Source organism: Coturnix japonica, chromosome 2 (assembly GCF_054131305.1).
Source record: "Coturnix japonica strain WE chromosome 2, WE-NBRP24, whole genome shotgun sequence".
Classification (NCBI taxonomy): domain Eukaryota; kingdom Metazoa; phylum Chordata; class Aves; order Galliformes; family Phasianidae; genus Coturnix; species Coturnix japonica.
In genome coordinates, this window is record NC_140664.1 from 64,807,047 (window position 1) to 64,821,292 (window position 14,246).

A 14,246-nucleotide genomic window follows, 5' to 3' on the forward strand; every position below is an offset into this window, starting at 1 on the left:
AGTGCACAATGACTTCTTTGCCTCACTCCTCAGCAGCAAGAACTGTAGCCACTGCTGAAATGAGCCCCCCACTGCCTCATTGTGCTAATGTCCGCTGTTTGGTCTCAGTAAATTTTCTGCAAGTGTCAATGAATGTCAGTGGGTTCAATTTTCTTCTGCACAGAACAATTCAATTACATACTTTTGCTTCATATGCACTTCCATGTCAGACACTATTCTGTCAGAATATCAGTGGAAGATTCAGCCTCTACTGCCATACCACCAACATCCAATTCTCATGTCATAAGTCAATATGATGAAATAGGAGGCATTACTTTTAGAGGCGTAGTAGTAAAGTGAAAAAGTCTCTAAGCTGTGAAAATCTGCAACCAATATGAATAATGCAAGAACTGAATTAAAATGTTAGGGAGTTAAAAATGCAGTAAATACTAAATTATAAATGAAAACTTTGGCTTCAATAATATAGAAACTAAAGTGAATAATAATAATAATAATAATAATAATAATAGTAATAAATAATAAAATAACTGAAAAGAAAAAAAAAGAGAAAAAACACCAAAAAAAACCTTCACACAACCAAAAATCATGCTACTTTTGGTAACCTGACAATGGAATTTGATGTTTCAAGCTCAATACATACTGCAGATACTAGGATAAAACTATCTGCTCTGTACAGCGAAGTTTGAATGCTTTTGCTTTTAGTATAGTGGCAGCTTCTGTGTGCAAAGGGAAAAAGAGGAAGACTGTTTAAAGACGAAACATGAGTAGATGAAGAGGTTAACATGACAGTCAGAAAAGCAGAGCTATTTCATTTATCTCTGACAAACACTGGTTTCCCTCAAGTGCCTATTTTGCAGACTGATACTTCTTCTGTGCCAGGAGCAGCAGCAAAAGTGAATCCAGAGGTGGAAGACCTCTTCAGTTTCAACAGCACAGCCTCTCCCACAGGTTAATGCACAGAATCTTCCATGCACGTATACCAAAAATGGGAGACATTTCTGACACGCAAAAAGGAAAGGGATACACCCACTCATTTGTTACACTCTGCCTGTTTCCTTCTAGCTCCACAGGTGTTTGGTTTTTCTTTCCCTGATGACTATGCTAGGGAAGAGATGGGGGTGAGGGAATAAAGGCATTCCTGCACGTCTGGAAGGGAAAATAAATAAAGGAGGAAAGTGAAAGGGGAGGAGAATAGCGGTCAGGAGCTTGAACCTCCAGTGAAATGACGTTTCTCTAGCCCTCTTGTTCAGATAATAGTTAACCCGAGGTTAAAGATTAATAGCCAGGCAAATCACTGTATAAATGGCTCGGGCTAGCTGGATGCACGTATGTACCCTGCCTCCAGCTCCCCACACCGCTGAGGTGCGATCCCTCACCAGCGACATGAACTGCCTGCGGTCCCTGCTGAGCCGCTGCTGGCTGCCTCCCCTGCTGCTGCCGGCGCTGCTGGTAGCCGCCGAGTCTCTGCAGCCCCTGCACTGTGCGCCGTGCACGCAGGAGAAACTGGACCTCTGCCCGCCCGTCGAGCCCGGCTGCCCGGAGACAGCTCGGCAGCCCGGCTGCGGCTGTTGCCAGACCTGCGCTCTTGGGCCGGAACAGCCCTGCGGGGTCTACACGACCCGCTGTCGCCACGGCCTCCGCTGCCGCGTCCCGTCGGGGGATACTCGGCCCCTCTCTGCCCTCATCCATGGCCAAGGAAAATGCCTGCCCGCCAGCGAGGCTGGAGGGACGGGCTCAGCTGAGCTGGCAGGTAGGACCCGGTCGCGACCACGCTCCACACAGGTGGGCTGGGAACTGTGTCTGCAGTGACAACGCTGCAGGAACCAGGAGACGAGAGCTTGGGAGGATGGACAAAGTTATGCACTCGTTTGAAATACAGGAAATGCAGACAGCATTTTCAAGGAGAATGTGCTCAGATAAGTGTGGGGTGAGGCATCGTCTTGCAGAGATGATCCAGGAGATGTTCAGAGAAGGCTTTTATGCCACAGGAGGCAAGCAGGAAACCACTGAAGCAATGGGAAGATGCAGACTATGCATAGTAAGATTTCTGGAACTGTAGATTGTTTTCCTTTAGTAGTAAACAGTAATTAGAGTAGGTTTTTGGGACTTTATTGATGGACATCTTCAAAAGTCTTGAGAGAAAATGAAAATACCTATGCAAATTTTGTGCTTGGATTCATTTGAAGAATGAAATGTATCATAAGTAGTGCATTACTAACTAAATTGCCTTTGAGCTTAAAGACATAGCCAGCATCTTACTCTAAATGCTAACCAAGAACTTCTTCAGTGTTATTTCATTGCTGTGCTATTTATTATCATTCTTGCCCTCATTGTGGCTATCTTCATGTAGTGATGATGAAGGTAACTGAATAACATTAGAAGAACAATCATGGTTGAATCAAAATAATATTTACCATTAGTGGTAGTAAATTGAGATTTTCCTGAGTTGTTAAAATTTCATCAGTTCAAAAGATATAACAACCTCATTCTTCATTTTAACCTTCTTCAAAAGGGGGGGAAAAAAAGACCAAAAAAAAACAAACAAACAAACAAAACAAACAAACAACAACAACAAAAAAAAAAACAGGGTTATTTCTGGTCATTGTATTATTGATGTACACCCTTGATCCAACAAGTTATTTATGCACGTCAAATGTTATGAGTTCTTACAATTGCTGAAGGCTTCTTTTGCTCTTAGCAAAAGAGTGGAGACTTCACAGTCTCAGTCTAACTTAGGTACTGGCACAAGGGCCATGCTCAGGCAAATGCCAACAGTTTCTTCCATTCCCTGACAATTCAATCCACTGCAGGCCAAGGTGAGCATCTGCCAGCTCCTCTGAATTGCTACCCATTGTAAAATCTGAGGCAAGCCACAGAACAAAGTACAGGATACCATGAATCCAAGCTTGGACCAAATCACCTCCTAACTAAAAACTGAAACACATCATGTGGATGATTTAAAATAATAATAATAACAAGGTTTCTCTTAAGACTTTCTGCATCTAGCAAAGCAACCACAACTCGCTGCGGTCAAGAAAGATTTTTCATTTATGACAGAGTGGCTGCAGCTTAATCTTTAAGAGTGGAGTGATTCCAAATCATAGAATCACAGAATCCTTGGAGATGGAAGGAACCTTTAAAGGTCACCTAGTCCAGTTCCCCGACATTGAACAAGGACATTCACAACTAAATCAGGATGCTCAGGGCCTGGTCCAGCCTCACCTTGAATGTCTCCAGGGACAGGGCTTCTACCACGTTTCTGGGTAACCTATTCCAGTGTCTCACTACCCTCACTGTAAAAGGCTTTTTCCTTATAACCAACCTACATCTACCCTCTTTAAGTTTGGAATAATTTCCCTGTGTCCAAATATGGCTTTACAACCAAAGGTTTAGTGTAAGTTATTTCTCTTCCAACTGAAGTGGGTCTGTTACAGATCCTCCTTTTCTGGGAGGTTGAGGGGATATGAGGGTATGTGTGTGTGAGTGTAAGTCTTCTGCTTTTCTTTTTTTCACCTTTTTCCTTTGGAGAAATAAGTGCTAAAGGTCAATGTAGATATTCACCTTAATAAAATTCTTTTCCAGAATCTGAGCCTGAGGATATAGCTTTACAAAGCTCTGAAATGACACAGGATCAAATGCTGAACTATCAGTTGATATTTCCCATAAGCCAGGACAAATGGAATTTCATCACTGTATATGAAAACATGAAAGCAAAGAGAATATCAGAACTCAAGAAGTGGAAAGAACAGGTGAGTGGATTGGGGTTTTTTGTTTGTTTGTTTTGTTTTGTTTTTTTGCAAGACTTTCAGAGACCACTTCAGTAGATGTTACTGATTCTGACTACAAAATGAAATTCTAATAGCAATTCTAGCTCCAACAACAAGATGCTGTTATTTTGGGTAGCTAGCAAACAGACTACTTTAGAAATGCCTTCCTGAGATGTTTGAGAAACAAGCAGAATAGCAGAAACTGTAAAAATAGGTGGGCATCAGATATGTCCTATACAGAGTCCTTGTAGAGGCTGAATCTTGCTCTGGAATTAACATCAGATGATTACACGGTTCCTCAATTTCTGGAAACCCATACTACAATCTTGGACTTCTTTCTTGTTTTAATTAGAAAAATTAAAGGCTTTTGCGCTTTGTCTATTGATCAGTGAAATAAAGAGGAGTACTTAAGTACAAATATTGAAGAAACACCAAAACAAAACAAACTGTATTTCTTTGTGTTCACTATCAAGTAGATGCACGTGAAAGAACAGAAAGCTTAGCAATTAAAGTACACTTTTACCTTCGATACTATAAAGCTGCAGTGAGCAGCGGGCACGTGGGGTGTGCGCAAATAGGTTCTTGTTCCACTTGAGGGCAGCAGAGAACCACATTTAGCGCAGTTCCAGACAGCGTGCTTAACCGTGCGGTATGGAGTTGAATTAAATTTATGCACAACAGAACTCTGTTTTCATAATATTCACAAACAAAATGGAGGGAAACAAACAAACAAAAAAGCTAAAAAGTCTGACTGCACTTCCAGAGCTGAAATTATGCACTCGTTTAGTTTGGACTTCTGTATATTAAGGGCTATTAGTTACAATTCAGCCTTCTACACCCCTACTTTTCTGACCCAGAGCAACAGAAAAGCCCACCGATTTGAACAGAACTGTTTGTGTGATAGGAGGTCTTGAAAAAAGAAGAGGATGAAATTATTTTCACTCCCAAGTAAAAATATTTGTTCATTCACTTCTCCCCGTTCAGTATGTTAGGCACTGTTAATGAAGTAATCATAATGCAGTGACTTCAAAAATATAAAAAAAGGAGTAAGAAAACAGTGAAAACAGTCAATGATGCAAACAGTTCTTCAGCTCCAGTTTCAGATACTTTGGGTCTGAGTCTCAGAGTCACTGCTGTGATCTCCATTCTGATCTGGTGACAGCCATGTCTTACACAAAAGATAACATTCAGATGTTTGTTCTCACACTGTCTATATATGTCTTGCACCTATTCTCCTTACATCAACAGAACACAGGACCATGGCAACCCACAAAACATGGCCAGCCTCACGTACCCAAGCCTTCTAACTTGCAGCTCCCCATAATAGGAGATACTGTACTCTCAGAGTAGTAATGTGTTTACTCAGTACAGGTTAAATTTCCTTGTGTGGCAATTTAAGGACTTTAATGGTCATGTTTCTGAGGACAGAAAATACCTCAAAGAATAAAAACAAAAGCCTAAATTCAACACTACAGTTTTCTTGCCACACTCCCATTGAAACATGAAACGTGCAAATCAGTATTATACACTGTGGATTATATGACTAATAAATACTTCAGGCTCTTTGCTAGCTTTGTATTGATCCCTTTTTGTTTGCTTGGTTTTAGTACTGACAATCTTTGTATGGCTCTCTGTAGGGACCTTGTCAGAAGGAGCTCTATAGAGCTCTGTATAAATTGGCAAAGGCTCAGCAGAGAAGTGGAGGGGACGTTTACAAATTCTATCTGCCCAACTGTAACAAGAATGGATTTTACCACAGCAAACAGGTATGTATTTTTTTTTCTGTCTGCTCACAGTAGTATTGCAATTAATCTGGTGTAGGAAATTCTTTCACAACCCTCTTCTCCCAGGCTCATGAGTTTGCAGCTGCTGGAAAATGGTTGTGAAAATAGGATATTTAGTAGTGGGAACAGATGGTTAGTCCTCTTAAAAGTGAGTGCATGCTCAGGATTGACAAAAATGGAAGCATAAGTCTTCTCTATTCCCAGAACAGGTGTATGCAATGCCTTTCTGACATGTTGTGACCCCATCTCTTCTCAGGCCAAGTCAAGCATTATACATCCATTTTACTAGCATATTCACAGCCAATGCTAATCCATAATATCCACCATACTGCATGTGGTGTTAAGTGCATATGTAATAATCACTTTGGAGACAGGAGGATCTCAGCTCTCACATTAAAGAACACATGTAGTGATAAAACTCTCTGGATCAAGATTAGCCCTTTGAAATTATATTTAAAAATACTGATTTGTACTGCCTTTAGATTACTTTATGGATAATGCTTATATTCATAATAATATCTACAAAAGCCACTGCAAAGTGCACTGAGAGAAATCTAAATGGCTAACTAAAGCTTAAATCACAGTGTTGTAGCCATAGGCCATACACAAAAATTTCATAGGTTTGCATAAATCTGTGTTACCAAGACTTATTTAGAATGTGGTACCACTGTGTGACTCACTGTGGCCTGGGATCTAACCAGGCATACACAGAAACCTATTTAATTCCTCTGCTAAAGAAAGAATCCCATCTCCCTCCATTTGTGAAGAGTCAAGCTATCAAGCCATTGCTTTCACTTCTCTACCTTATATGTTCTGCCTTCCATCAGTTTATCGTACTGGAAGATACTGCTACTTGATATTGCCACTTATCAAGGAGTAGGCATATTGTCTTAAATCTGTAGTTCCTGTTGAAGTAGCTAAGCTCAAATCAAGACTTCATAACCAAGTGTGTTGGTTAGAGGTTCTGTTCATGCAGTGCAGTTCTTGAGCTTTCAGTTCTAGTGCTGTTCAACACCTCTATTTGTAGTACCCTGTAGTGAATTTTTTGCTGACAATTGCCTGTTCTGGGTTTTGATTAACTTTCCTAATAATCCTAGTGTGAAACTTCACTGGATGGAGAGTCCGCAGAGTGCTGGTGCGTCTATCCAAAAAATGGAATAAAAATTCCTGGATCCCCAGAAGTGAAAGGAGATTCTGATTGCCAACAGTATCTTAGATCAGAAGAATAAATTGAGTCACATTCATTCACACCAGATTCTGCGAAGCTTGAACTCATCAGGAGCCATTTCAGGCAGGAGCCATTCCAGGAAGGTAGTTACAGGCACCTGATTTTCAGCTCACAGGCAGCCCTATAAAATAGCTTTTTTTACTCTACTGGCATTACTTAGATGCAAAATTGACAGTTAGATACAAGCAACTGCAAGATCAAGTCCTGCAGTCTTGTATGTTATGTTTGTATAATATTAGAGATACTCTCATATGTAAAGCTGTTGAGTTATTTATTTTAAGAGTTTGTTTTTGTCTCTGTTCTTACTAATTTATATTCTCAAACACTTCATAACTTTATATGTAAATAGTATTATTGCCCTTAAATGTATGTGTGTTATGTTGGAGAAATGATGCTACTTAAAGCTTCAAATGACATAAGTCTATTGGGAAAAAAAAATGGTTTGTAAACTTGCATTTTTGTACTACATATTTATAGATGTAAAACGGCATTTTAAAAAATAGCTTTCAGTAGGGAACATGCTTTGGAACTAATTTAAAACTTGTTTTGTTTATTTATCATGTTGCTTTGGCATCTCTGTTTCAATGTCAAGCTGTTTCTTAAAACAGAAAGTCTAAACCTTGATTATACGCTAAAGCTCATGATGGGACAGTATTTGTTTCTGTTTTCCACATATATGTACAGGATATATAGCAAAACAACAGGATATTCTGTGCCACAAATGTCAATTATTCACATGTTGACATTATCATGTTATTTAAGATAAGTTATTAAATAATTTCTTCTACAAAGTTCCAGTGTCTTACTTTTTGCAGTACAGTACACAGGTGCTAGCTTTCTGGAACTGGTAACTAAGTTATGTGGGAGACCAATTCCCACCTCTACAATTGTCCAGATTCTCACAAACTGGGTGCCATGACCACTTCCATGGGGATGCTGTTTTGGTGCCTGACCATCCACTCAGTGAAGAACCTTTTCCTGATATCCATCATGAACCACCTCTGCTGCATTTTTAATGTCATTTGCTCAAGTTCTATTGCTATTCACCAGAGAGAGGAGGACAGCATCTGCATCCCCACCCCCCACCCCCCCACCCCCACCCCCCGAGGAGCTGTAGGCCATGATGAGGCCTCACCTCAGCAGCCTCTTCTCTAGGTTGAACAAACCAAGGCATTTCAGCCACTCCTCAAATGTCTTCCCCTCTAGAACCTTCACCATCTTTGTAGCATTTCTCTGGATACTCTTTAATAGTTTTATGTACATTTTGTACTGTGATGTCTGGGGGCTCTAGGCCTGGACGCAGAACAAGAACGACACAGGGCTCTTGGAATAATTCCGGAGAAGGGCTACTAAGATGATCAGAGGGCTGGAGCACCTCTCCTATGAAGAAAGGCTGAGGGAACTGGGCTTGTTTAGTTTGGAGAAGTGAAGGCTCCAGGGAGACCTCACTGTGGCTTTTCAGTACCTGAAGGGAGGATATAAACAGGAGAAGGAATCACTTATTATGAGGGTGGATGGTGTCAGGACAAAGGGGAATGGTTTTGAACTAAGACTGGGGAGGCTTAGATATTAGAAGGAATTTTTTCACAGAGGGTGGTGATGCACTGGAACAGATTGCCCATGAAAGTTGTGGATGCCCCATCTCTGGAGGCATTCAAGGCCAGGCTGGATGTGACTCTGGGCAGCCTGGTCTAGTGGCTGGTGACCCTGCCCGCAGCAGGAGGTTTGAAACTAGGTGATCATTATGGTCCTTTTCAACCCAGCCTGTTCTATGATTCTAGGATTCTACGTCCAAAACTGCACACAGTAGATGGGTATCACATTTGCAACTCTCCAGCTGACTGAGACCTAGTTGACAGGGAATTCTGATCAACGATGAAAAATGGCTTGGCAATCACTTCTGCCAGTTCCCTCAGTGTCCTCAGGTGGATCCCATCTGGCTCCATGGGCCTTGAAACAATCTAGGTGGAGAAGGAGAAGCAGGTCACTAACTGCTTCCTCCTGACTTGTGGGGCATTTATTCTGCTTTCCATCCCTGTCTCCCAGCTCAGGGCGCTGAGCACACTGAGGACTAGTACTGGCCTGACTATTAAAGGCAGAAGAAAAGAAAGCATTGAATACTTCAGAGTTTTCCTCATTCTTGGTAGCAATGTTCCCCTGCTGCATCCAGTAAAGGATGGATATTCTCCTTAGCTCTTCTTTTGTTGTTAATGTATTTGTCAGAATGTTTATTGTTGTTTTTTACAACAGTGGCCATATTAAATTCTAGCTGGGCTTTCTCTGTTCTAATTTTCTCACTGCAAATCCTAGCAACATCCTTTTATTCTACCCAAGTTGCCTGCCCCTTCTTCCAAAGATGGTAAACTTCCTTTTTTTCTCAGTGTAAGCTCCTTTTTCAGCCAGGCCAGTCTTCTGCCCCACCAGTTCCCCACAAAGTCATAGTTCTTTTGCTGCACAATGGCTTCTAGCTTGTCCTGTCTGTTGTCCATGCTGCGTGCATTGGTGTAGATGTACTTCAGCTGAGCTACTGATCTCACCCTCAACCCTGGAATGTTGCCCCTTTTCCTCTCAGTATTTTTCCCTGCTAGTGATACTGGAGGGATTGAGGAAAACACTACCTGTCTTTCGCTCCTGCAGCTCATCAACCTAAAGTCCTTTTTCATAGCCCTTAAAATTCTCTCTATAGCTACTTCAATGCTGACCTGAAAAACCAAAAGCAAGTAATAACTGGAGGGCCATATCAGACCAGGGAGGTTCTCTGTAATGCCGCTGACCTGGGCACCAGAGAGGCAGCAAGCAAGGTTCAATCAGCATATCAGGCACCCTGTTTGCCTCAGAGGGGAGTATCCTATGACCATTACCCTTGTTTGGTTCTTGGTAGGGGCAGTCTTAAGGCATGGGGTTGACTGACTCACCCTAGACAACTCCCTGGATGGATATTCATCAGTATCCTCATTTCCCTATCCTTCAAGCTCCAGAACTTCATACCTGTTGCGTAAGGGCACCTGAAAAGGTGAGGGAGGCTGGAAAGGGGTTAATCTGACCCTCCACTAATCCTGGTGCATTTCCTGCAGAGCTGGCAGGATGTGACTCAATTAAACTGGTGTGGGAGTTAGGAAGTCCCAGAGGTGGAAACAGGCTGCAACAACCCTGCCTGAGAAAAGGTACAGAGAGGAGGGAATAACATTTTGAAAAGCTTAACTGGAGGAAAGCTCAGCTTTCTTGAGATGAGTTTTAGGTTTGAAATGGGAGAGAGAACTGCTGTGCAGAGACTGCAAAGCTCAAGCATGTAAATCTCTGTTCTGTGTATTACAGTTCTGGTGTGTTGAGATCTTTCTAAGAAAAGTACTGCAAAGGCAGTTGGTAGCATTGGCATTATAAATAATTATAAGACTAACCTCACTGTAATGAATTACAGTGAGACCTGGCTAAAACTTCATTGTAAAACAGTGTTCATTGTGTCAAAATGTTTGGCAATCACTTGCATCAAAAAGGATGAAAAAACAGCAGATTGTGGATGAATCTTAGGGCTTTCATGGAGCATGCCCACAGCATTGAGCAGTAGTCATCTAGATTTTCTAAGGGAAAACAGTGAGGAAAGGAGGGGAAATTGTATGCTTCCAGCTGCAGCACGCACCTAAAAGCACTGACTGCTCTTACACCATCAACCTTGCATAGAGTTCATCTCTGAAAGGCAAAAAATTGGTTCTTTTTGTTGGGATCAATACACGTAGGAGAAAAGTGTATCAGATTAATAATTATTAATAGTACAGTCTATTTGCAGTATAGTGAACACCTACTTCTAATAATTACAGGGTGACAAATTCCCATCCTAGCTGCAAGAAATTACTTTTTATTAGGAGGGGTGTTTGGGAACTCTTTCCTGTAATTTTAGCACCAGGAAAAAAAAGCTGCTTCATACAGCATTTGGGCATGACAGACCTATTTCTTCGAAGATCCCCTTACATCCTAATGAAAACAGCAGGGCATGGGTGCCTCCTTATCTGCAATCTGGTCTTGTGTGACATCTTGCTAGGACTCGTGAGAGATCTCTGATGAATTGTTCTAGGCTGGGCTGTCTGATTTAGATCTGACTCTTCTGCATATTGGGATTAGGTAGGACTAATACAAGGAGGCAAAGAAAGCAAATTCAAACAGGGGACTGTTGGGAGTTCACAAGGAGTCTGTCCTATGTTTAGGCCATAGATGTCATGCATTGTGATTTTTGTGATTGTTATTAACATAAATAGGATGAAAAAAAAAAATCAAAGATCTGTCATTTCCTTTTCCTTTTTTTTTTTTTTTTTTAATTATTATTATTAATCACTTAATCCCGGCTTTAGTGTGTGCCCACCGCTCAAGTCCCTAATGTGATGGCAAACTTATCCCTGTGGGAATATCTAGGAAAACAGAGAAGGTGCTGCAGGATGATCTGAGCAGCTCAGGTCACCTGAAGGGCAGCTGTATATCCAAAGAAAATTTACTGCTACATGTTATTTTATCCGCCTGCCTTCACACCCTCTTGTACTCCTTCCACCCCACTTGAAATTAATTAATTGGTGGGAAAGTATAAGCTAAGCATCTGTACTGTTTGGTTCCTGTTATCTGAGAACACTACCTAGTCTGTGCTTCCTTATATCAAAACCTTGCCATGTTTGTTGCAGCAGGATTTGTTCCAACCACTCCTCCTGCCGCTGGCCTACTGCCAACTGCAAAATGTTCATTGCAAAGGAATGAGGTCATTGCACTCTGTACCTAATTTTCTACGCACCTTTTCCCTTAAATCTGTCCCAAGAATACCTGCCTAGTTTTGGTGTCCAGTCATACTGAGTCAGTTATTCTCATTACTTTGAGATAAAGTGGAAAAATGTATGTTGTTTAGGGCTGGGAGGGGTTATTGGGGAAAAAGACAAGTCCTAGGCTTTTTATTTAAAAACACTTTATATTTATGGACCAATTACTTCAGTTATTGCATTGAGAAGCAGGCAGAGACACAAAAGGCACAGAAAATATGAGTTATGAGCATCCTAAACAACACCTAATTGTGTTTGGCACATTTGCCTTTCTTGAAGACTCGTGTGGATGGTATATAGCAAATAACATGACAGCAAAATGGGGAAAGTAGAGGGATTCTCTACAATGACGTGTCACCCCATATCGCACAGTCACATTTAAGTAATAAGGGAATAAAGAAGGGCAGGATCTGACAGGAACACCACCAGTTTGTTATGTATTAACAGAAAGTATAGCAGTAGCCCAGACACACCAGTACTTTTAGTTAATGAAAACTGTTCTGATGACAGGTCCATCAGTAAACAAGGGCTTTATTTTATCTTCTCTCATTTCCCTCTCTGCTGACTTCCCTTCTCCCCTAGGGTACAAAGTAAGTCTACCTGCAGGTACACAAATGTGAAGGCCCTGGGGCAATTTCCTATGGGATTGGTGTGAGAGCAGGCATCGCTTTCTTCTTCTGTATTTTGTTATGGCCTGCAGCTTCTGTTTATTGCTGCTTCAACAGCAGAGCCCTCACCATTTGGCTCCAGCAAGGGAGCAGGAAAAGAAGAGCAGTAGCATGCCATTGGAAGCAGGGTTAAAAGCAGCTATGGAAATTTGTAGCAAGATCTCAGGGCTGAAGTTTGCATGTGGCATCCCAGTGATAAAGCAGTAATCAGTGTTTCAATCTCAGACAGTTAGGCTCTTTTAAATGGGTGCAAGTTATATGATGTGTAGCGTAAGGAAGAAACAGACCTTCACCTTGAATACTCTCCATGTGGTACAACCAGGCAAAAAAAGCCTCTGTTCTCCACTTGCAGGAAGCTAGGGAAATACATACTCATCCTGGCACTCGTAACCAAGCCCCTCCACTACCACACTTCTGGAATGTCCTACTGCACGTGGCAGTGGGAAGCAGTCCTTCCCAATGACATCTTGGTCAGCTTGACAGAATTTTTTGTGGAAATCTCAGCTGCTCTCTGCAGCAATACTGCCTTTCTATCACCACTCATGGAGAGTGCAGTGGGGTGAAATTAGCAATATGAAAAAGGCTCCCAAGGAATTTAGATAGGTCAGCAGAAGTGGAAACTCAGGACACATACCTCAGGACGAGCATTCTGCAAGGTTAGGCTAAGATCTGCAGCATTATCCTTTGCTTCTGCTAATACCTGGGCTTCTTTTTCCACTGCAACTTCAGGCCTTGAAGTCACATACATTTTTAAATATATATATATATATATATATATATGGGGTAAAAGCAAAAACAAAGGTGTATGCTTCCACAGCTGCAAAAGCTGAACTTCAAGAAATTATAAAACAAAAAACAATGAAAAACTTTTAAAACTAAAATTCATTCTAGCAAACAACCAATTGTGCTACTTACCATTTTACCAGGAAATTTCTCTTCTAGCAGAAAAACATTAAATAATAAGGTCTCCCGAGGGGACCTTATTGCCCTCTTCCAGTACCTGAAAGGTGCTTACAGTGAGAGTGGGGCAAGTCTCTTCTCACTAGTGGCAAGTGACAGGATGAGGGGAAATGGCCTCAAGTTGCACCATGACAAGTTTAGGTTGGATATTAGGAAACACTGCTTTACAGAAAGGGTAGTTAAGTACTGGAACAGGCTCCCCAGGGAGGTGGTTGAATCACCATCCCTGGATGTGTTTAAGAGCCGTTTGGGTGTGGTGCTCAGGGATATGATTTAGCAGAGGGTTGTTAGAGTTAGGGTACTATGGTTAGGCTGCTGTTGGAAGTGATGATCTTCAAGGTCTTTTCCAACCTGGGTAATTCTATGATTCTGTGAAATATTTTCTCAACTGATGCGTTATATAATGCAAGCAATCTTGTGTGCTGGAACTCGAAACACCAAGCTACCATCCACTGACAGGTTAAATGCCTTCCACTTGGAAGATACACCAGAGTCCACAGGACGTGCAAAAATACTACTCCTTTAGCGTCCTTAAACAGAATGAGTTTTGTGTACATGCTTGTGAAGATTCTACTAGTCACAAAGCTTAACCCTGGAATACTCAGTACCAGGTTTTGGATCTTATTTTCAGACTGCTCAGAAAATAAATGAATGAATAAATAAATAAATGGGCACATTAGAGGAGGAAGAAGTAATGTTTTCTAACGTAGGAAGAAAGCATGTTCTTCTGACATTAACAGATAAGAAGAGTTCCTAATGGCACAGCAGGAGCGCATACAACGCAGCTTCACGTAACATTTCATTTTGAATACTAGTATGTGTTGGCATCCATGAAAATTGCTCAGCACTTTTCATACTTTCATTATAATTTGCATTGCTAATACACAAAATCTCTGCAGTACCATCCTAGGTTACACAGCTTTAGAGTGACTACAGATACCAAAAAGTGATTTCCCAAGTGATTTATAAAGCTGTTACTTAAATTTAGGGTTCAGTTCAATAAAGAATTATGCTGTGTTAAGGTTTCTATGGAATTTAGTCATAAA

General features: G+C 41.3%; 1 protein-coding gene across 2 annotated transcripts; it reads left to right on the forward strand.

Moving 5' to 3' along the window:
* The first annotated feature begins 1,191 nt into the window (after window positions 1–1,191).
* Window positions 1,192–7,570, forward strand: IGFBP1 (insulin like growth factor binding protein 1). Of its 2 annotated transcripts, none has more exons than XM_015854884.3 (4): window positions 1,192–1,750; window positions 3,583–3,749; window positions 5,405–5,533; window positions 6,649–7,570. In XM_015854884.3, exons 1-4 carry the CDS (start codon window positions 1,303–1,305, stop codon window positions 6,778–6,780), a joined length of 876 nt encoding a protein of 291 aa, XP_015710370.3. In that variant the 5' UTR covers window positions 1,192–1,302; the 3' UTR covers window positions 6,781–7,570. The 2 variants fall into 2 exon arrangements, with proteins under 2 accessions (XP_015710370.3, XP_085393827.1); XM_085537701.1 differs by lacking the exon at window positions 1,192–1,750 and adding an exon at window positions 1,917–2,038.
* The last annotated feature ends 6,676 nt before the right edge of the window (window positions 7,571–14,246 follow it).

Bases quoted from the DNA above. Each gene is read 5' to 3' on its own strand.
- IGFBP1 (XM_015854884.3), top strand. From the start codon at position 1,303: ATGGCTCGGGCTAGCTGGATGCACGTATGTACCCTGCCTCCAGCTCCC. The intron at 3,750-5,404 runs GTGAGTGGATTG...GGCTCTCTGTAG, and splicing joins TCAAGAAGTGGAAAGAACAG to GGACCTTGTCAGAAGGAGCT. The intron at 5,534-6,648 runs GTATGTATTTTT...TAATAATCCTAG, and splicing joins GATTTTACCACAGCAAACAG to TGTGAAACTTCACTGGATGG.